The sequence below is a fragment of the Salmo salar genome, chromosome 16 (assembly GCF_965601325.2).
Source record: "Salmo salar chromosome 16, fSalSal1, whole genome shotgun sequence".
Taxonomy (NCBI): Eukaryota; Metazoa; Chordata; class Actinopteri; order Salmoniformes; family Salmonidae; genus Salmo; species Salmo salar.
In genome coordinates, this window is record NC_138306.1 from 24,081,512 (window position 1) to 24,103,993 (window position 22,482).

General features: G+C 50.5%; 1 protein-coding gene across 6 annotated transcripts in view; it reads right to left on the reverse strand.

The window, feature by feature from the left end:
- The window catches only part of LOC106573381 (genetic suppressor element 1), a 43,942-nt gene that overhangs the window by 1,522 nt on the left and 19,938 nt on the right, over positions 1 to 22,482 (reverse strand). Inside the window, exons 1-17 of one of the 6 annotated variants that reach the window (XM_014148386.3) lie at positions 21,344 to 21,562; positions 20,255 to 20,431; positions 18,598 to 18,800; positions 11,827 to 11,999; positions 11,347 to 11,541; positions 7,964 to 8,125; positions 6,975 to 7,252; positions 6,480 to 6,756; positions 5,644 to 6,269; positions 5,354 to 5,466; positions 4,979 to 5,261; positions 4,636 to 4,749; positions 3,849 to 4,451; positions 3,507 to 3,610; positions 1,979 to 3,233; positions 1,755 to 1,815; positions 302 to 392 (exon numbers count right to left, since the gene is read on the reverse strand). In XM_014148386.3, the coding sequence (XP_014003861.3) occupies positions 2,910 to 3,233; positions 3,507 to 3,610; positions 3,849 to 4,451; positions 4,636 to 4,749; positions 4,979 to 5,261; positions 5,354 to 5,466; positions 5,644 to 6,269; positions 6,480 to 6,756; positions 6,975 to 7,252; positions 7,964 to 8,125; positions 11,347 to 11,541; positions 11,827 to 11,999; positions 18,598 to 18,800; positions 20,255 to 20,429 (3,630 nt within the window). In that variant the 5' untranslated portion in view covers positions 20,430 to 20,431; positions 21,344 to 21,562 and the 3' untranslated portion in view covers positions 302 to 392; positions 1,755 to 1,815; positions 1,979 to 2,909. Of the gene's footprint in view, positions 1 to 301; positions 393 to 1,754; positions 3,234 to 3,506; positions 3,611 to 3,848; positions 4,452 to 4,635; positions 4,750 to 4,978; positions 5,262 to 5,353; positions 5,467 to 5,643; positions 6,270 to 6,479; positions 6,757 to 6,974; positions 7,253 to 7,963; positions 8,126 to 11,346; positions 11,542 to 11,826; positions 12,000 to 18,597; positions 18,801 to 20,254; positions 20,432 to 21,343; positions 21,563 to 22,482 lie in introns of those variants that run through there. The other 5 variants (XM_014148388.3, XM_082962610.1, XM_082962611.1 and 2 more) reach the window with 5 other exon arrangements.

The window sequence follows — 22,482 nt, forward strand, 5'->3', positions numbered from 1 at the left end:
CCATTGAAATTGATGTAGACAAGTTCTAAATTATACAAACATTTTATTTGCATTTTCATCAGAAAATTACAGCAATATTTCCATAAATAGCTATCTAACATTATAGGCCTACAAGCAAAAGATTAACTAGAGCAGGTAGAAACATGATTTCACAGAATGTGTCTGTTTTTCATTTGTTGGGGGGGGGGGGGGGGGGGGGGGAGTAGAGCGGGCAGACTTTGGGGTTAGACTGGGTATCTGCAATGGAAAGGGCTGAGTTCCTCTAAAGTCAATAGGATGTAGAGAGCTGACCCGTCATTACCTAGATGTGCAGTAGGTCTCTGTGGAAAACCTGGCAGCGTGGGGACCATCTGTTTACAATTGGCTGGGTGACTTTTAATTCCATTTCTGTCCTGTGGCAGAAGATGGCTCAAAGACATGAGGTGATTGTAGCTGGGACTCAGCTTAAAAGAAGATAACATAGCTATCATTATCGAAATATTACCCTTTCTGTCCCCCGCCTCCAGCGCACAGCCATCTGCCCGCTCATTAGGCGGGATTAGGCAAGATTGACGAGAGCGGCCACAGTACATAAAACCTCACATAATTCTGCCCCAAAACAATGCCAATTTCTCCCAACCAGTGGCATATGGGATTTTTAGGTGAGCGCTGATGCCGCCCTGTGATAAACCGTGACCACTTTGTCAAAGGGACGCAAAATATTTTGTTTGTCCATTCCCAGCGTGCCTCTCCAGGGTTCTGTTGGAGAGATGCATTGCTGCGGTGCTCCACCAACGTTCCGTCAAAATAATAATCTAACATAAATCATGTAGCAGATATAGGACATGGTAGATAGTGTATGTAGCCTTTTCTGTAGACCAAAGAATGGAGATAAAATGTATGACAATGTAATGAGATGGGCACTTTTTACATCATGCAGGTTTCTCTGGTGAAATTGCCTAACCTAAATAATGCTAAATCAAATAAAAAATGTGCTGTCATGTTAACAAACAACATATCCTAAAAACAGGCCAGGTCAAACAAAGTAAAATGGACAAAATGGAATGGACAATCACACTGTTGTCCTGGAGTTTCACCCCTTTGTCATGATCAGAATTTTTAAGTTTGTATCTGTCCATTTTTGACAAGCTGATCATTGAGAAAAATTAAATACTTCTGCTTTTCCCGCTGTGTAAACACATTGCAAATAGGCTCACGATAACTCCTGATAAAGTTGAGTAGCTGATATACAGAACTTAAATAGCCAAATTGATTAGTCACAGGTATCAGAACTAACTAAACCAATGCATCGGCCTGTTTTACAAACGGTGGTCCTACCACATGAATGGGCATTTATAAAATTCCATTGTGGCTGACATGGTAGGCTACACCTCAGTAAGCACGAGCCGACGTCTTTTGGAAGTCTTTTAAACGGTAGCTTTACCACATAGATAGACATTCATAAAATTCAATTTCAGGCAACACTGTAGGCAATACCTCAGTAAGCAATGACAGAAGGCGACGCCTTTTGGACATCTTTTTTTTTTGTGCAGTTTGGACCGGCATTGATTTCCACATCCACAGACATTGGTTTTGGGTCCGGTCCAGACCAAATCTGAACCAATCATAGACGTCTATGTTTGGTTCAGATTTGATTTCAACGTCCACGGACATAGATCCACAGACATACATTTCTGGACGAGCCTGGATTTGAGCCAAACATAGACGTCTATAAATTACTTCTTTTAAACTTTCATTTAGAACCAAAAATTTACCTGATTTCAACGTCCGGAAAACACATTTTTCAACGTCCAGAAAAGACGCCTTTTCAACATCCTGGGAAAATATGTATTTTAAACATACGAAAAATACATTTTCACCTTTCATTCAGAACCTACATTTACCCTAACTTCACCGTCTTCAAAATACGTATTTGCAATGTCATTTTGCTTACGGGGATTATTCTAGTTTTGCAGGGGTCAGCATTTTTTGGTCTCACCTAGGGCTGCAGAACGACAAGGACCTGCTCCAGGGTACTTCTTTCTCACCTCCCCAAAATGTTTAAAGTGGGAGGCGGGATCAGATCGACATAGCATTGTCCAATGAGGTTGTAGAGTAAGCCCAAGCACGTGCATGTCTTTGCGCACAGCTGCAGGGGCTCGAGAGCAATTACGTGATGACATAGAACACAACTTTATGGAGAGCCTTTAACATACAGCGCTTCTAAAATGTTTACCTCTTTAAATATTTCATACTGGCCAACAACAGCACAAAATTATCCCAAGCATCTTGTTTTTACCCCAAATGTTTATTCTAAAGCAGGCATTTAAATAACAATATTTAAAATAATAAAAACATACAACATTCTGGCTTAATAGGTAGGCTATTTACATTATCAATGGCATAATTATTAAAAACATAACTGAGACTTCTAAATCCTATAAAGATTTATTTAACCTTATTTAAAAAAATATTTTTCAAAACCTCCAGTTATTTCCTTATAGAAACACTGTCTTAAATATTCTACACCTGTGTTTTTGCTAGTCCATGAACCCAAGTGAAAAAAGCTCCAGAATAGTAAAAGCTCTACAACACAGTTTTTAGTTCTAGGTAGTTTCAACAGTACTGTCACTAGTATGATCACTAGTAGCTCTTCTAGGTCTTTAAGTGCATCTTGGCTGATTCAAGTCCTTTCAGTTCAGTGGTTGGTTGGCTGGCTATTGGTTCCAAACCCTTCCAGACCATTGAGAGAGAAAGGGAGGACATATGACTGCTCATTGTATTCATCCCAAAGTCTACGATTGGTTAAAGTGTGTCCCAATACTATGCCATACCCTTATGTAGCTATGTCCTTTAGCTTTTAGACTACCAGTCTTTCACCAGTGGTGAGTCTGACCACACTACAAAGTCTAGGAGAGTGGCATGTGAGGTTACAGGGCCTGTCCTCCTTTTCTCCCTCCTCCCTTTCTATCATCCTGTCTTCCTTCCCAGTCCAGAGCTCTCTTCCCCCTCTGCCTCTGACTGGGAACCAATTCAGTGTCCTCTGTCTCTCCATCGTTCATCGGTCGTCGGTCTGTCTGTCTGTCTGTCTGTCGGTCTGGAGCAGGGCAGGGGGTCACCGGGGAGGGGCGAACTTTGGCCTGCCCCTTGCCCCAGTGCACGTTGGGAATGGTCAGACACTTCCTGAAGTGCTCCAGCTGAGCCTGCAGCCTCTCTCTCTCATCTCTCACCCTCTGTCTCTGACTCACCAGCTCCTAGAGAGAGAGAGAGAAAGAGAGGGATGGGAGCAAGAGAGAGATAAAGAGAGTGTCACTAAAAGTGAGAGTGGGGGTGAACAAAGCACATCAGTGTAGACAGAAACAGACAGACTGTCAGTCAGAGTGCTGATCAAGCTTTACTTTCCACTTTTAGATCAAAATAAATAAGATTGTATGGACAGATCCTATATCAGCACTCCTACTCTGCGACACTGTGTATATGTGGACTTTGAGGACACTTTGTGCATATATGGGCCTTGAGGTTCTTACCGCCATGCTGTGTGAGAGTTGTTCAGCTGTCAGACTGAGAGTGTAGTTCTGAGTCTCCAGCCTCCGGCACTGACTGTGGAGAACCTGTCTCTCTATACCCCGCTCTGAGAGAGAGAGGGGAAGAGAGATATAGAGAGAGCGACAGGAGGGTAAAGGGAGACATGGGGTCATAGAGGGAGAGAGAGGAAGACCGATAGAGAGAGCGGCATAGAGGGTGAGAAAGTGAGTGTGGGGGGGAGAGACAGCAAGTGAGACAAAAACATAAAAAACAAACATATTTGTAGATGAAACAGGTGTATTTTTATTTGACTCATCCCAAATAAAGCCCAGAGGTAAACTCACCATCCACATACTCCTGATACGCCTCAAAGACTGACTCTATGCCCCTCCACTTCCTAGGGGCTTCTCCCTCCTCCTCCTCCTCATCCTCTTCCTCTGACAGCTCATCCCGTACGCCAAGGGGTACATGGTGGGGTGGAGAGGGGTAAGGGTGATGCCCGTTGGTGGGGTGTAGGGATGTGTTGAGGAGGGCTGGTCTCTTCAGTGGGGGGATGTTGTAGGGCACTGAGGGCTCAGACTTTATACTGGACTCTGGAACGCGGGTGGAGCCACTCAGTGTCTTGTGGGTAGACTGCAACACAGACTGGTGGAAGTCCTTCGGGATGAATCTTTCCCAGGGTTTGTTCTGCCCGTTCTGCACAGCCAGGGGCACCTTCTGTTGAGGATGATGGCCAGGGTGGCCTGCTCCATTCTGGAGGCACTGGAGCCTCTTAGCTGGGTGACTTCCATCCAGTCCTTTCCTGTTGGGGTCGGGGGCCAGGGGAGGCGGTTGGCTGGGTGGAGGGGTGGATGGTTTTAGTGGGTCTGTGTGGAGGTTGTTGGGGTGGTGGGGGTAGGAGGGCGAGGGGCTTGGGGAGTCTGAGTAGTGGAGTCCGTTTGATTCGCCTGATAACATAAACATAAACGCAGTATAAGGATCTCATGGGTGTTACCCTTTGTGTGTGTTTGTGTGTGTGTGGTGTGTGTGTGTGTGTGTGTGTGTGTGTGTGTGTGTGTGTGTGTGTGTGTGTGTGTGTGTGTGTGTGTGTGTGTGTGTGTGTGTGTGTGTGTGTGTGTGTGTGTGTCTTACCAGTTGCGGAAACAGGGGGGCTTCTACAGAGGGGTAATGGGTTGTATCTGATGGTGTCCAACGTCACACTCTTCAGCTTTATAGCCTTCAACAACCCCTCCATCTTCTCCTTATCTAGAGAAAGAGGGGGTGTGTGGGGGACGGGGGATGGGACGGGGGGTGAGAATGAAGACTGATTTAGACCTGGGACACCAATGAATTATCATGTAGAAAAGAAAACCTCTTAGAGCAAGATTTGAATACCCCTGGGATATAGCATTACAGTACACAAGAGTGTAGTGGTTAGGGGTTGGAGAATAAGAGCTAGGGTGTAGTGTATAGGGGTTAGTGTAGTGTATGTTACCTCTCCTCTGCTGGTTGGTCACATGGGACAGGCTGAACATGTTGAGGAAGTGTTTCTTGTCCTCCAGGTGAGGGGAGCAGTTCATCTCCTCTGGGGTGAGAATGGTGCTGAGGGTGGGAGTGGGTGCCACAGGAGGCGGAGAGGTCTTCCTCTTGCCTCGTACTGCTGGAGGGGAGATGCTGCGCTCTCTCAACATCCTCCTCCTCTTCCTCCTCTTCTGATGAAGCAGCTGGTCACGATGGGCCAGCGTGGTCAGGCCATACACACGCAGGAAACACACCTTCTACAAAAAAACAGATTACAGAGAACGAACAATCACACAACGTTATAGTAAGAGGACGTGGCGATTCTTTAGTGTGCGTGCACGGCAGTTACCTCTGAGGATGTGTCCAGTTTTAACGGGGGCTGCTTTGCTACCCTTCTGAGGTGGGCCCTCACTTCCTCCTCATCACTGTCATCATACCACTCATCTAGATCATAGTCATACCCTGGGGGAGAGAGAGATGGAGAGATGGAGCGATGGAGAGAGAGAGTGAGGGAGAGAGACAGTGAGAGAGCACCGACAATATTTATGTTAAAGACCACACCAGATCTCGTCTCATACACTCTGAAAACTCCCTCTCCTCACCTCCCTCTCTCTTACATCCCGTCCCCTCTCGTCTTACCTCCTTCCCTGGCCTCTCTCCTCCTGCTCTCCTCCAGGTCCAGCTTGCTGACAAGCCTGCGGTGCTGCTGGAGGATCTCATCGTACACCACTGGGTTCTGAGGCTCCTGGCCTGGCCGTTCAGACCTCTGGAGGTCCATGGAGGGAGATGGGGAGCTGGCGTGGTGCTGGACCCCCAGGTTGGAGCTGGGGCTGGGAGAGGAGATGGACAGCGAACCACTCTGGTGGAGCTGGTTATGGTGGTGGTTATGGTGGTGGTGGTGGAGACTGTGAGTGGATCTTTCAAGCTCAGCCCAGCCCCAGAGGCCAGGCTCCTGCAGAATGGGTCCCCTGACAGACGAGAACCTCTCTGGGCCCTTCCCCCTCTTCCTGCACCCATCCTCTCCCCTCTCCCAGCTGGGGGACCGCTCGGCTCTGGTCAGGTCAGGAGGGGAGCGAGATGGATTAACAGGGGAGTCGAACCTGAAAAAGGGGTCTGGGGGGGTCTCAGTGAGGGAGGCAGGGTTCCAGAGGGTAGTGGAAGGGGCAGGGGGGAGGAGGTGAGGTTTGGGTGAGATGAGTGGAGGTGGGGCTCCTAGGTAAGGTTGAGATTCTCTGTTGCCTGTGTCACGTTGGCTGGCGTTGGATCTGTGAAGACAACAAACACAATGCAGTCACAAACACACACTGGGTTTTATCCAAGTTGACCTTGATGATGCAGCCAATCTAAAAGTAGATGTCAGCAGAGTAGAGAGAGTACTGACTCGGGGGACACTGTAGTGTTATCAAACAAACGCACACACACAGGTCAACCCCACCTTTCTCAACTGCTTGTTCCTTGTCTGATTAAACACTGACCTGTAGCTGTCTCTCCTAGGCTCCACCCCTTCCCCAGATGGCCACACCTCCCTCTCCTGCCCCTGCCGGCGTTGACGTGCCAACCTGCGCTCCTCCCCATTGGCCTGTTCGAGCATTATGGCAGAGATCAGTGTTCCATGGAGCCCCCCGGAAGAGGCTGAGGCAGTGTGTGTGTTCCCCATCTGAGAGGGCACCAGGCTGGGCATGAGGTGAGGGGCTGACTGGAGGCCTGGCTGTAGAGGTTTAGGTACTGGAAGGGCAGGGAGGTTGGGCTTATCTGGGGAATATAGATGAGGTATTACAATGAATGCTTCATTTTATTTTAAGAACACACTTTGAAATACATTATGGATGTTATAATACAGGATATTGATTGCAATCAGGCTCTACTTAAAAGGGAAATCTCTGGTCCGTAGTTAACGGGAAATCAACCAATCAATCTGTGTGTATTAAGTCTACACTGTGTGTGTATGTGTCTGTGTGTGTACACCGTACCCAGTCTGTTAGGTGTCAGCCTCTCCCCAGGTCTGACCCTGTCCTCCGGCAGAGCCGTGAGAGCCTTCAGCTCAGCAAGGTATTGGCTCTTCACCGCTCTCACCATCTGTCTCTCCCTCTCTCTCTCCCTCTGCCTATCCTTCTGTCTTTCCATCTCTGTCTCCCTCTCTCTCTCCCGCTCTCTCTCTCTCTCCCGTTCAAGCTCACGCTCCCTCTGTTTCTCTCGTTCACGCTCTCGCTCCCTCTCTCGTTGGCGAAGCTCTTCCTCCATCTGTATTCTGTGGGGGAGGTCAGAAAATCCCCCCACACACACACACACACACACACACACACACACACACACACACACACACACACACACACACACACACACACACACACACACACACACACACACACACACACACACACACACACACACACACACACACACACACACATCAAGGACACAGGGGAGAGAGGGTGAGAGATGCAACACCCACCATGGGGCAGATTAACCACACACTGTTTAACACACACACCTATGCACACACATGCCCAAGCATGCACTTACACCCACACACACACACACACACACACACACACACACACACACAGACACACACACACACACACACACACACACACACACACACACACACACACACACACACACACACACACACACACACACACACACACACACACACACACCATATTAGACATACACAGCATGAGTGAGCAAGAGCAGATGAACAATTAATAGGTAACCACAGGATGAACACACACACACTGATGTGTGTATTGGTGTGTGTTCGTGATGTGTGTATGGTAGCATGGTGGGGTGTGTTCTAAAAATATAACAGTCAGCAACCTGTGCCTTTCCTGCAGAGAGATGTGTGTGTTTGTGTGCATGTATGAGTGTAACACCTTTCAGCCAGTGTGATGTGTGGGATGGTGCAGGTGTGTGTGTGTGTGTGTGTGTGTTATACGTGTGTGTGTTACTGTACCTCTCAGCCAGTGCACTCTGTGTGTGGCTGAACTCCCCAGGGTAGCGTGCCCCAGGCATGTGCATGTGGAGGGCAGAGGGGTGGAGGTGAGGGAAAGCCCCCCCTGCTGGTACAGAGTAGAACTGAGACCGTAGTGCAGAAAGACACAAAGACTCCTCCATCCTGGAACACACAGGGACAAGTGGAAAAGAAGGAGGGAGAAAACGAAAACAAGGGGAAGGAAAGGAGGGAAAGAGTCAAAGAGAGAGGGAGCAATGTTTTCAACTTGTTCTTTTTTTACAGTAAGCACACTTTGGGGTTCAGTCGCATTTATACATCTCATCCTGGAAACACAAACACACAGGCTGCTGCAAACCCTTGTCTCCCTCTCTGTCTCTCTGTGTCCCTGTCTGTCTTTTCATCTTCCTGCCTGTCTCTGGGTCTCTGTCTCCATATCTGCAAAAAACTGACTCTGATAACTGCAGAGCCAGACTGAGGTAGGCAGGGTGGTCTGTAGACTGACTGTGTAGGTGGTGGAGGTAGGCAGGGTGGTATATAGACTGACCTGTGGAGGTTGTGGAGGGAAACAGGGTGGTCTATAGACTGACCTGTGTAGATGGTGGAGGTAGGCAGGGTAGTCTATAGACTGACTTGTGTAGGTGGTGTTAGCAGGGTGGTCTATAGACTAGCCTGCATATGTGGTTGAGGTAGGCAGGGTGGTCTATAGCCCGACCTATGTAGATGGTGGAGGAAGGCAGGGTAGTCTATAGACTGACTTGTGTAGATGGTGGAGGAAGGCAGGGTAGTCAATAGACTGACTTGTGTAGGTGGTGTAGGCAGGGTGGTCTATAGATTGACCTGTGTAGGTGGTTGAGGTAGGTATTGTGGTCTATAGACTGATCTGTGGAGGTGGTGGAGGTAGGCACGATGGTATAGACTGACCTATGGAGATGGTGGAGGAAGGCAGGGTAGTCTATAGACTGACTTGTGTAGGTGGTGTAGGCAGGGTAGTCTATAGACTGACCTGTGTAGGTGGTGGATGTAGGTATGCTGGTCTATAGGCTGACCTGTTTAGGTGGTGGAGGTAGGTATGGTGGTCTATAGACGGACCTGTGTAGGTGATCGAAGTAGGCAGGGTAGTCTATAGACTGACATGTGTAGATGATGTAGGCAGGGTGGTCTACAGACTGAACTGTGTAGTTGGTGTATGCAGAGCGGTCTATAGACTGACCTGTGTAGGTGGTGGAGGTACGCAGCATGGTCTATAGACTGACCTGTGTAGGTGGTGGAGGCAGGCAGGTTAGACTATAGACCTGTGTAGGTGTTGGAGGTAGCCAGGATGGTATAGACCGACCTGTGTATGTGGTAGAGGTTGGCAGTGTGGTCTATAGACTGATATGTGTTGGTGGTTGAGGTAGGCAGGGTGGTCTATAGACTGACATGTGTAGATGATGTAGGCAGGGTGGTCTACAGACTGAACTGTGTATTTGGTGTATGCAGGGCAGTCTAGGCAGGGTGGTCTATAAACTGACCTGTGTAGGTGGTGGATGTAGGTATGCTAGTCTATAGACTGACCTGTGTAGGTGGTGGAGGTAGGTATTCTAGTCTATAGACTGTCCTGTTCAGGTGGTGGAGTTAGCCAGGATGGTATAGACTGACCTGTGTAGCTGGTGGAGGTAGGCAGGCTGGTCTATAGACTGACCTGTGTTGGTGGTTGAGGTAGTCAGGATAGTCTATAGACTGACATGTGTAGATGATGTAGGCAGGGTGGTCTACAGACTGAACTGTGTATTTGGTGTATGTAGTGCAGTCTATAGACTGACCTGTGTAGTTGGTGGAGGTACACAGCATGGTCTATAGCCTGACCTGTGTAGGTGGTGGAGGTAGGCAGGGTGGTCTATAGACTGACCTGTGTAGGTGGTATAGGCAGGGTTGTCTCTAGACTAACCTGTGTAAGTGGTGGAGGTAGGCAGGGTGGTCTATAGACTGACCTGTGTAGGTGGTATAGGCAGGGTTGTCTCTAGACTAACCTGTGTAAGTGGTGGAGGTAGGCAGGGTGGTCTATAGACTGACATGTGTAGGTGGTATAGGCAGGGTTGTCTCTAGACTAACCTGTGTAAGTGGTGGAGGTAGGCTGGGTGATCTATAGACTGAGTAGTGTAGGTGGTGGAGGAAGGCAGGGTGGTCTACAGACTAACTTGTGTAGATGCTGGAGGTAGACAGGATGGTATAGACTGACCTGTGTATGTGGTAGAGGTTGGCAGTGTGATCTATAGACTGATATGTGTTGGTGGTTGAGGTAGGCAGGGTGATCTATAAATTGGCCTCTGTATGTGGTGGATGTAGGTATGCTAGTCTATAGACTGTCCTGTTCAGTGGTGGAGTTAGCCAGGATGGTATAGACTGAACTATGTAGCTGGTGGTGGTAGACAGGGTGGTCTTTAGACTGACCTGTATATGTGGTTGAGGAAGGCAGGGTTCAATAGACTGACCTATGAAGGTTATAGAGGTAGGCAGGGTGGTCTATAGACTGACCTGTGTAGGTAGTATAGGCAGGGTTGTCTCTAGACTGACCTGTATAGGTGGTGGATGTAGGCAGGGTAGTCTATAGACTGAGTAGTGTAGGTGGTGGAGATAGACAGGGTAGTCTATAGACTGACCTGTGTAGTTGGTGTAGACAGGGTAGTCTATAGACTGACCTGTGTAGTTGATGTCGGCAGGGTAGCCTAGTGGTTAGAGCGTTGGGCTAGTAACTGAAAGGTTGCAAGTTTGAATCCCCAGCTGACAAGGTACAAATCTGTCATTCTGCCCCTGAGCAAGGCAGTTAACCCACTGTTCCTAGGCCGTCATTGAAAATAAGAATTTGTTCTTAACTGACTTGCCTAGTTAAATAAAGGTAAAATAAAAACATATATATAAAAAAGGGTAGTCTATAGACTGACCAGTGTAGGTGGTGGATGTAGGCAGGGTGGTCTATAGACTGACCTGTGTAGGTGGTGGATGTAGGTATGCTGGTCTATAGGCTGACCTGTTTAGTTGGTGGAGGTAGGTATGGTGGTCTATTGACTGACCTGTGGAGGTAGGCAGGGTTGTCTATAGACTGACCAGTGTAGGTGGTGGATAGGTATGGTGGTCTATTGACTGACCAGTGTATGTCGTGGAGGTAGGCAGGGTTGTCTATAGACCGACCTGTGTAGGTGGTGGGGGTAGGTAGGGTGGTCTATAAACTGACCTGTGTAGGTGGTGGAGGTAGGCAGGGAGGTCTATAAACTGACCTGTGTAGGTGGTGGGGGTGGGCAGGGTGGTCTATAGACCGACCTGTGTAGATGGTGGGGGTGGGCAGGGTGGTCTATAGACCGACCTGTGTAGGTGGTGGGGGTGGGCAGGGTGGTCTATAGACTGACCTGTGTAGGTGGTGGAGGTAGGCAGGGTGGTAGTAGGCAGCAGCAGCAGTAACGTGGGCAGCAGTGGTGGGGTCGAGCCCCAGGGGCAGCGAGCGCAGGCGGAGGTCATCAGAGGTGGCGAAGGGGCGGAGTCCTCTTAGGTACTCCTCTTGGACAGCCCCTGAGTGAACTGCAGGTTGTACCTGACCAGGTAGACTACAGGAGGGGGAGGAGTTGGGGATCAGATTGCAAATTGGAGTCTGCTGTCATGGAGTTAAAGGAGGTGTATGCGTTTTAAGGTTTAAGCAAGTATAGAGACTTATATGATGCACCGTAGATAGGTTTATGTGTGTGTGTGTGTGTGTGTGTGTGTGTGTGTGTGTGTGTGTGTGTGTGTGTGTGTGTGTGTGTGTGTGTGTGTGTGTGTGTGTGTGTGTGTGTGTGTGTGTGATGTGTGTGTGTGTGTGTGTGTGTAGGCATCCAGGTGATAGAGTGGCTCACCTGAGGCCCTGTAGTCGCCGGTCCTGCATGACAGAGCTGGGGGTGAGGCTGAAGGGGTAGGATGGGTGAGCCAGGATGTGAGGAGAGAGGACAGGATGAGCCCCTTTCTCCTGGGGAAGGCTGGGCTCAGATCCCACAAGCTCCCTACTCACCCCCCGAACACCCAACTCAGCCTGACAGAAGGAGAGGGAGAGACAGCAGGGGAGAGAGACAGAAAGACAATCTTTGTTAGGCAAAAAGTTCCTACTCACAACATGTGGAGCTTCCATTTATAGACATTTTTCAAGTCAGGATTTGTCCCTTAATGTTGATCTATCCATAGCATGTTAACACTGTCACATCCTAGCAAATCCAACCAACCACTCTGTTTTCAGCACACATCACTGACTCCCATGCCAGTAATGCTCTCATCATTACTCTGGCACTGTCAGGTTGTGCGCTACTCGTAAGAAGTCAGGTGCAGGAGAGCGGAGAGTTGTGATCAGGCGCACACTTTAATTGGCAGAAGCAACAACAGATGGACACAATTAAACACACTCGGGTACAACACAGTACCTGGGGGAAAACAGGTTTCGGGTCGAGAGCCAGACCCGGTCCCCCGGTGCGAACACCGGGGCCTCACTGCGGTGACGGTCTGCGCTGGTTTTGTGGCGCAGCGCGGCCCGCTGGAGGTGAACATGGGCGGCCTCCCATGTCTCCTCCCCGCGCCTGAACCAGTCGTCCACCGCAGGAGCCTTGGTCTGACCCTGATGCCACGCCGCCAGAACTGGCTGGTACCCCAATACGCACTGAAAGGGGGAGAGGTTAGTGGAGGAGTGGCGGAGCGAGTTCTGCGCCATCTCTGCCCAGGGCACGAACGACGCCCACTCCCCCGGCCGGTCCTGGCAATATGACCGCAGAAACCTGCCCACATCCTGGTTCACTCTCTCCACCTGCCCATTAAGGCTGATCGAGGCGCCCAGACGTTCCATGAACGCCTTCCAGACTCTTGAAGTGAACTGGGGACCTCGATCAGACACTATATCCTCAGGCACCCCGTAGTGCCGGAAGACATGTGTAAACAAGGCCTCCGCAGTCTGTAGGGAGACCAGGCAGAGGGAGGAGACGACAGGACTTAGAGAAACGATCCACAACGACCAGGATCGTGGTGTTTCCCTGTGAGAGAGGAAGATCGGTCAGAAAATCCACTGACAGGTGTGACCAAGGCCGTTGTGGAACGGGTAAGGGATGTAGCTTACCTCTGGGCAGGTGTCTAGGAGCCTTACACTGGGCGCACACCGAGCAGGAGGAAACATAAACCCTCACGTCCTTTGCGAAGGTAGGGAACCAGTACTTCCCACTCAGGCTGCACACCGTCCAACCGATCCCCGGATGACCAGAGGAGGGTGACGTGTGGGCCCAATAGATCAACTGGTCACGGACAGTAGACGGAATCTACAGACGCCCGACGGGACACCGGAGGGGAGCAGGCTCTGTACGTAACGCCTGCTCAATGTCCGCGTCCAGCTCCCATACGACCGGCGCTACCAGGCAGGAGGCCGGGAGTATGGGAGTCTGATCCATGGGCCACTCCTCTGTGTCATACAGCCGGGACAGTGCGTCTGCCTTCACATTTTTGGAATCTGGTCTGTAGGACAGGAGGAAAACACAAAATGGGTAAAAAACATGGCCCACCTTGCCTGGCGAGGATTCAGTCTCCTCGCTGCCCGGATGTACTCCAGGTTGCGGTGGTCAGTCCAGATGAGGAAAGGGTGTTTAGCCCCCTCAAGCCAAAGTCTCCACGCCTTCAAAGCCTTAACCACAGCCAACAGCTCCCGGTCTCCCACATCATAGTTCCGCTCCACCGGGCTGAGCTTCTTCGAGAAGAAAGCACAGGGGCGGAGCTTCGGTGGCGTGCCCGAGCGCTGAGAGATCACGGCTCCTATCCCAGCCTCGGACGCGTCCACCTCCACTATGAACGCCAAAGAGGGATCCGGATGGGCCAGCACGGGAGTCGAGGTAAACAGAGCCCTTAGGTGCCCAAAAGCCCTGTCCGCCTCAGCCGACCACTGCAAACGTACAGGACCCCCCTTCAGCAGTCGAGGTAATGGATGCCGCCACCTGCCCAAAACCCCGGATAAATCTCTGGTAGTAATTGGCAAACCCTAAAAACCGCTGCACCTCCTTTACCGTGGTGGGAGTCAGCCAATTATGCACGGCTGAAATGCGGTCACTCTCCATCTCCACCCCTCAGGGGGAAATGCGGTACCCTAGGAAGGAGACGACCTGCTGAAAGAACAGGCATTTCTCAGCCTTGACGTACAGGTCATGCTCCAACAGTCGTCCAAGCACCCTGCGCACCAGGGACACATGCTCGGCGCGTGAAGTGGAGTATATCAGAATGTCATCGATATACACCACTACACCCTGCCCGTGCAGGTCCCGGAAAATCTCGTCTACAAAGCATTGGAAGACTGATGGAGCATTCATCAACCCGTACGGCATGACGAGGTACTCATAATGCCCTGAGGTGGTACTGAACGCTGTCTTCCACTCGTCTCCCTCCCGGGTACGCACCAGGTTATAAGCGCTCCTGAGATCCAGTTTAGTGAAGAAGCGCGCCCCGTGCATTGACTCAATCGCCGTGGCAATGAGGTAGCGAGTAACTGTACCTCACCGTGATTTGATTTAGACCTCGATAGTCAATACACGGGCGCAGACCTCCCTCCTTCTTCTTCACAAAAAAGAAACTCGAGGAGGCAGGTGAAGTGGAGGACCGAATGTACCCCTGATGCAGGGATTCAGAGACATATGTCTCCATAGCCACTGTCTCTGCTTGCAACAGGGGATACACGTGACTCCTGGGAAGTGCGGCATCTACCAGGAGATTTATCGCACAACCCCCCCGTCGATGGGGTGGTTTTTGAGTCGCCTTCTTTTTGGAGAAGGCGAGAGCCAAATCGGCATATTCAGGGGGGATGCGCACGGTGGAGACCTGGTCTGGACTTTCCACCGTGGTAGCACCAACGGAAACTCCTACACACCTCCCCGAGCACTCTCGCGACCACCCCATGATAGCCCTCTGTTGCCATGAAATAGTGGGGTCATGACGAGCTAACCAGGGAAGGCCTAGTACCACGGGAAACGCAGGAGAGTCAATGAGGAAGAGACTGATTCTCTCCTCGTGACCCCCCTGCATCACCATGCCCAGAGAGATGGTGGCTCCCTGATTAACCCGGACCCTAATGGTCCACTATCCAGAGTGTGTACCGGGAAGGGTCTAACCACAGGAACAATGGGGATCCCTAAACTAAGGGCGAATGCTCTGTCGATAAAATTCCCAGCCACGCCTGAATCGACTAGCGCCTTATGCTGGGAGTGCGGGGAAAACTCGGGAAAAACAACATGCACAAACAGGTGGACAACAGAGGGCTCTGGATGAGAGTGGTGCAAACTCACCTGGGGTGACGCCAGAGAGCCCTGCCTGCTGCCTCAACTCCTAGAGGCACCAACCCGGCACCGACCAGCAGTGTGCCCTTTGCGGCCACAGATGGTGCACGTGAAGGCCCCTCCTCCGGCCTCCCTGAGAGGAGCCCCTCCCAGCTCCATAGGCACCGGAGCGGTAGTGGTCGATGAGGGCCCTGTCGTTCCAACCTGCTCCGGCGGCCAAGGTCCGAAATTCCAGGGCGAACTCCTGGGCGCTCCTCGTCCCCTGCCTCAGGTGGAAGAGACGTTCACCTGCCGCTCTACCCTCGGGCGGATGGTCGAAGACTGCCCAGAAGCGGCGGGTGAACTCCTCGAAGTGGTCCAATGCCGCATCTCCTTCTCCCCACACGACGTTTGCCCACTCCAGAGCTCTCCCCGAGAGGCACGAGATGAGGGCGGACACCCTCTACCTTCCCGAGGGACCCGGGTGAACGGTGGCCAGGTAGAGGTCCAGTTCTAATAGGAACCCCTGGCACCGTGCTGCCGTCCCATCATACTCCCTGGGAAGTTCGAGACGTATCTCACTGGGACCGGATGCAGGAGGGACGGGTAGTGGTAAACCCGGTTGTGCTGGTCGAGGCGCTGGAGACTCCCTGTCTCTCCCAGCGGTCCATGGTCTGGACAACGCGATCCATCGTGGGTCCGAGATGTTACAGCATCGCCGAGTGTTCTCGGACACGCTCCTCGACCCCTCGGACCGGGGTTCCTGCTCCTGCTGACCCCATTGGAGGTGTGGAATTCTGTCAGGTTGTGTGCTACTGGTAAGAAGTCAGGTGCAGGAGAGCGGAGAGTTGTGATCAGGCGCACACTTTAATTGGCAGAAGTAACAACAGATGGACGCAACTGCGTCAAAAACCTCCAGCCAAATGGCAAAAGTGCAAAGCGCGACAACAGTCACAATAATGCATAAGTTAAACAATTAAACACACTCGGGTACAACACGGTTCCTGGGGAAAAACCAGCCTGGCGAGTAACACGAACAATTCCACACAAAGACATGGGGGAACAGAGGGAATATATATGTAGTGTGATTTGGGAATGTAAACCAGGTGTGCGGGGAAACAAGACAAAACAAATGGAACAATGAACAGTGGAGCGGCGATGGCTAGAAGACCGGTGACGTCGACCACCGACCACCGCCCGAACAAGGAGAGGAGCCGACTTCAGCGGAAGTCGTGACAGGCACCCTTGTCATGTCTGTTCGCTATTCACACACACACACACCACACACACACACACACACACACACACACACACACACACACCACACACACACACACACACCACACACACCACACACACACACACACACACACACACACACACACACACACACACCTTCTTCTTGGTCAAGGTAAGAGACTCACACATTAATAGCTCTAAGAGCCTTGAGGCAGGGAGGGAGAGCGAGAGGACAAAGGATGGAGAGTAGGGTAGAGGAAGGAGAGTAGGGTAGAGGATGGAGAATAGGATAGAGGAAGGAGAGTAGGGTAGAGGAAGGAGAGTAGGGTAGAGGAAGGAGAGTAGGGTAGAGGAAGGAGAGTAGGGTAGAGGAAGGAGAGTAGGGTAGAGGAAGGAGAGTAGGGTAGAGGAAGGAGAGAAGAGGGGGGAAAGGGAGGGGAGATGACCTCTTAGCTGCGAGCTAAAAGCCCACCCGGGTGGAGAAGTGCTTCTGATATGTCAGAGGAAGTCAAGATCAGGGCAGGAGGGGACATCCTAAAACTCATCCTCCCTATACTACACCCTTCATCTTTCTCTGCTGTCTACCTCTCTCCATAAAGTATAAACATTCACTCACTCATTCACTCACTCACTCACTCCACCAAACTACTCCCACACGAGTAACCTTGCTGAGGACTTGTATTAGCTCCCAGTGCTAATGCCTAGTGTTGGATAATAAAGTCTAGGTTCACTCCAACAACCAGGGTTTCTGGCTGCAGCAGTGAAATCTATGTGCTTTGAATATCTTTGAATATCTCTCTCAGAGAAATCAGATTCACACCAGGCTTTCCAATAATGATCAAACACACTCCAGTCTCTTTCTGGTGTCTCTTTGGTCTTTGGTCTCTGATCTCTGATCTCTCTCTCTGATCTCTCTCCCTAGTCATTATCGCCTCTCTCTGGTCTCCATCCACCGTTGTAAAGAGGAGGATCAAGGGACAAAGCATGCGCGTGTCTGTGTGTGTACGTATGTATGTGTGTGTGTGCACGTGTGTGTGTGTTGGGGTTATCCGGTGCAGAACAAATTGCAGCAGCTCCCAGAACACACCTTGACCCCTGGCCTTACAGACACAGGACATGCTGTCATTATTGGTTGAACTGGATGTACTCTGACTGAATGTGAAGCACCTGCTACATCAATGTACCGGAAGTCAAAACATCACATCCTTTCAATCTTTAACTTCCTTCATACTCCCTTTTATCTATCCCCTCTCCCCCTTTCTTTTTCACTCTGTCCCACTTCCCCTCTCTCTCTCTGTACCCCTTCCCCTCCCCCATTCTTTCTCTCTCTCCCCCCAACTTTCTCTCTCTCCCACACTCTCTCTCTCCATCTCTCTCCCCCACTCTCTCTCCCCCCCACTCGCTCTCTTTCTCTCTCCCCCACTCTCTCCCCCACTCTGTCCATTTCTCTGCCTCTTTAACCCTCACTCTCCTTGCTCTCTCTTTCTCTCTTCCGCTGACCCCTCTATGAATAGGAGCCCCAGGGTAGGAAGCCGAGCCAGACAGACTGCTCTTTGTGAGGGGGAGAAAGGCTGCTCAGGGGGCTAACCCCTGGATTGTTTAGGGGGCTTGGTTCCTCACTCCAGCTTAAATACAAACACACATACACAGAGGGGTCTTGGGACAAAAGCAAACGTACACAAAGCTCCCTGAAACTACACACACACACCAAACACACAATCAGGAAATATAACAATTGGAGACAGCGTCTACAGCTACCGCTTTTTCTCTCCAGTATGGGTCCACTGGGTGACTCCTCTTTACCCTCTCTCTCAGAGAGAAACAGAGATGGAGACAGAAATAGAGATGAGAGGGACGGGGGATCCTGACACATTGACTTGGATAAACGTTGGGACTATTTCTTTAATGGTGGAAGTGGTAGCAGGAGGGGTGGGGGAAAGACAGAAAAAGAGAGAGAAGATAAGAGGGAGAAAAAATGAGAAAGGAGATGACTCCATGGCTCATTGACCCCTGTATAACCTTGTCAGGAAAAGAAGGGAGAGGGGTTAGATAAAGAGATAAAGACAGAGTAAAGTGGAGGAGAGAAGAGAAGAGTACTAAAGTTCTGTGTGTGTTTCTTCTTACCTGGCGCCCTTCTCCTCTCCAGAGAATGCTGCCGGTCTTGGTGGGAGTGGGGGCGATAGTGACTACAGAAGGGGTGGAGGGAAGGCTGTGTCCCCGAATTGGGGTCTGGAGTGGTCCTGACAACCCCCTCTTAGGAGTGTTGACTGGAGAACTGAGACTGGTGGCTGGAGAGGAGACTGGAGACTCACTATTGGGAGAAGAACCTAGGGGAGAGAGAGAGCGAGAGAGAGAGAGTGAGAGAGAGAGAGAGAGAGAGAGTGAGAGAGAGAGAGAGAGAGAGAGAGAGAGCGAGAGAGAGGGGGGGGGGGGGGGGAATTTCACAGCAGAGGCCATCAGAAAGCCATTACTGTAAAAATTAGACGTCTCACTAATCAACACACACACAAGCATGCACACGCACGCATGTAAACACACAAAAGCAGCTAATGGGGCTCATCCAAGAGGGAGATGACAGAGAGAGAAAGAGAGAGGAAGAGGGAGAGAGAGTTGGCGGGGGAGAGTGATGCCAGAAAAACAAATGGAAGAGATGAGTGAAAGAGAGAGGGTTAGTATAAAGGGGATAGTATAAGGGATAGGCAGGGAGAGAACGAGAGTGAGTGTGAGTGAGAGAGAAGGAAAGAGAGGGTGAGATAGTGAGTGCGAATGAGAGAGAAGGAAAGACAGGGTGAGAGTGAGTGTGAGAGAAGGAAAGAGAGGGTGAAATAGTGAGTGTGAGTGAGAGAGAAAGAAAGAGAGGGTGAGAGAGTGAGTGAGAGTGAGAGAGAAGGAAAGAGAGGGTGAGAGAGTGAGTGGAAGTGACAGGGAAGGAAAGAGAGAGTGAGAGAGTGAGTGGAAGTGAGAGAGAAGGAAAGAGAGGGCAAGATAGTGAGTGGGAGTGAGAGAGAGGGTGAGAGAGGGCAAGAGAGTGAGTGAGAGTGAGAGAAGGAAAGAGAGGGTGAGAGAGTGAGTGGGAGTGAGAGAGAAGGAAAGAGAGGGCAAGAGAGTGAGTGAGAGTGAGAGAAGGAAAGAGAGGGTGAGAGAGTGAGTGGGAGTGAGAGAGAAGGAAAGAGAGGGTGAGAGAGTGAGTGGAAGTGACAGGGAAGGAAAGAGAGAGTGAGAGAGTGAGTGGGAGTGAGAGAAGGAAAGAGAGAGTGAGAGAGTCAGTGGGAGTGAGAGAGAAGGAAAGAGAGGGTGTGAGAGTGAGTGGGAGTGAGAGAGAGGGAAAGAGAGAGTGAGAGAGTGAGAGGGAGTGAGAGAGAAGGAAAGAGAGAGTGAGAGAGTGAGTGGGAGTGAGAGAAGGAAAGAGAGAGTGAGAGAGTGAGTGGGAGTGAGAGAGAGGGAAAGAGAGGGTGAGAGAGTGAGTGGGAGTGAGAGAGAGGGAAAGAGAGGGTGAGAGAGTGAGTGGGAGTGAGAGAGAAGGAAAGAGAGGGTGAGAGAGTGAGTGGGAGTGAGAGAGAGGGAAAGAGAGGGTGAGAGAGTGAGTGGGAGTGAGAGAGAGGGAAAGAGAGGGTGAGAGAGTGAGTGGGAGTGAGAGAGAGGGAAAGAGAGAGTGAGAGGGAATATGTAATAGCAGGTAATTACCTGCATTAGGAGCTAACACACAAACACGGATGGATGGATTTTGTATAGATGATATATTCTGTCCTGAGGTAAGAGGAGGCGGGGTCACTGTGCTAACCTCTGGGGTCTTCAGCCTGTTTGGCCAGTTGACGGAGAGCGGCAGCGAATCCGGAGTGAGCAGACTGAGCAGCCACACTCCCGTTGGCTAGCGGGGTAAGAGGGCTGACCGTCGCCGTGGTGCGAGATGCCGTGGAGATCATTCCTAATGACCGCGACTTTGACTCATGGTTCATACCTGGAAAGATAGAGGGAGAAGGGGAGGACAAAAAAGTGAAATTATGAATATTTAGCCTTTTCGGGTTCTCGCTATCATAATAGAACAGCGTGTGTGTGACGGCTCTGAGAGATGGGGAAGGAGCTGAGGTCAAGTATAAGGTCAGAGGTCAGGTTAGTCTGTCAGAGCCGTGACAATGACATACACACACACAGGCAAGCAAGCAGACACACACACACACACACACACACACATAGGCGCACACACACACGCTCACACCCAGACACACACTAACATTATTAGTGTTCCCCCACTGCCCTCCCAGTGACCCACATACAGCTATTAGCACTGAATTTAACCCAACCATCATATACCCCCCCACCACTTCTACAGACAGAGAGACAGACACACACACTCAGATCCTTACAGCTGCGTGTGTGTTGAGACATCGCCACATCCTCTCTCTCTCCTATTCCCACTCCTTTAGCCCCCTCTTTCTCCCTGTTTCTCCCTCTTTCTCTCTGTTTCTCTCTCTCTGTTTCTCTCTCTCTGTTTCTCTCTCTCTGTTTCTCTCTCTCTGTTTCTCTCTGTCTCTGTTTCTCTCTGTTTATCTCTCTCTCTGTTTCTCTCTGTCTCTCTCTCTCTCCGTTTCTCTCTGTCTCTGTTTCTCTCTGTTTCTCTCTGTCTCTGTTTCTCTCTGTCTCTCTCTCTCTCTGTTTCTCTCTTTCTCTCTCTGTTTCTCTAACATGCTTTTGAGCTTATTTAGCAAAATAACTCACACAAACATGAATACACACTCTGCCTCTATATTTCCCCTTTCCATGCTCGCTTTGGTTTGTTTATCTTTTCTCTCTCACAAAAATACATACACATTGATACACATACTCACCACACCAGGCAAACATACACTAGGACATAACAAACAACACTCACCGGCTCCCTGTTCTTCCTGCTGGCATTATCTTTTCTCTCACGCTCTCTTTCCCTTTCACACTCTCCCTCTTTCTTCTTCACGCTCCGTCTCTCTCTCATTCCCTCTCTCTGTCTTGCTCTCTCTATCTCTCGTTCTCTCTCATTCTCTCGGTCTTGTTCTCGCTCCTCCAGGAACAGCCCTCTCAGTCATGCAGCTGCTACACAATCACGTGATTCCCTCACTGTCCCCCTCCCTTCTCTTTCACCCTCTCTCCCTTTCTATCCCCATACCCTTCTTTCTCCCCTCCATCCTACTCCCCCTTCCTGTCTACCCCCTCCCTCTCACACCTCCAGCCACCTCTTCTCTTCTCCCTCTCTCCTCCCCCACTCTTAAGAATGAGGAGGAGCAAGAGGATGAGGATGGAGGGAGGAGCAGGGGTAGACTTCATCCATCACTCTGTCCTCACACATCAGCCCTGTCTGCTGCAGGGGCCCTGACAGTGACATCTCTCCCCTGACCCCTGAGTCTATGCTTGGCCAGGGGGACAGGGGCTGACGAGGGATGGTGGAGTGTTTAGAGTGGACAACATGACAGCCCAGCAGTTACACACACACACATATAAACAAAAAATAACTCAGCCCTGTGTCTCTCTTATGCGCACGCGCACGCACACACGCACGCACGCACGCACACACGCACACACGCACACACGCCACACACACACACACACACACACACACACACACACACACACACACACACACACACACACACACACACACACACACACACACACACACACACACACACAGTGTGGCAGAGGGACCTGCTCTGACCTTTGTGTGTGTGTGTGTGTGGCAGGTTAGCGTTTTTCGTCATGGCAGCTCTGCAGAGTGGTAACTCGCTGGCACAGGCACAAAGTCATAAAATCTTTCAAATATAACCTTAACCCTAACTTTAACCACACTGCTAATTCCAATGCCTAATAAACTTCACCTAAAATGAACACCAAAAGCTCATTTTTGTTTTCCTGAATTTTTACAATATACAGCTGTCCTATCTAGTGGAAATCGCTCAGTTCTGCCGCAAGGACAAGACTCAATAAACGTCAACCTGTGTGTGGTGTGTGTGTGTGTGTGTGTGTGTGTGTGTGTGTGTG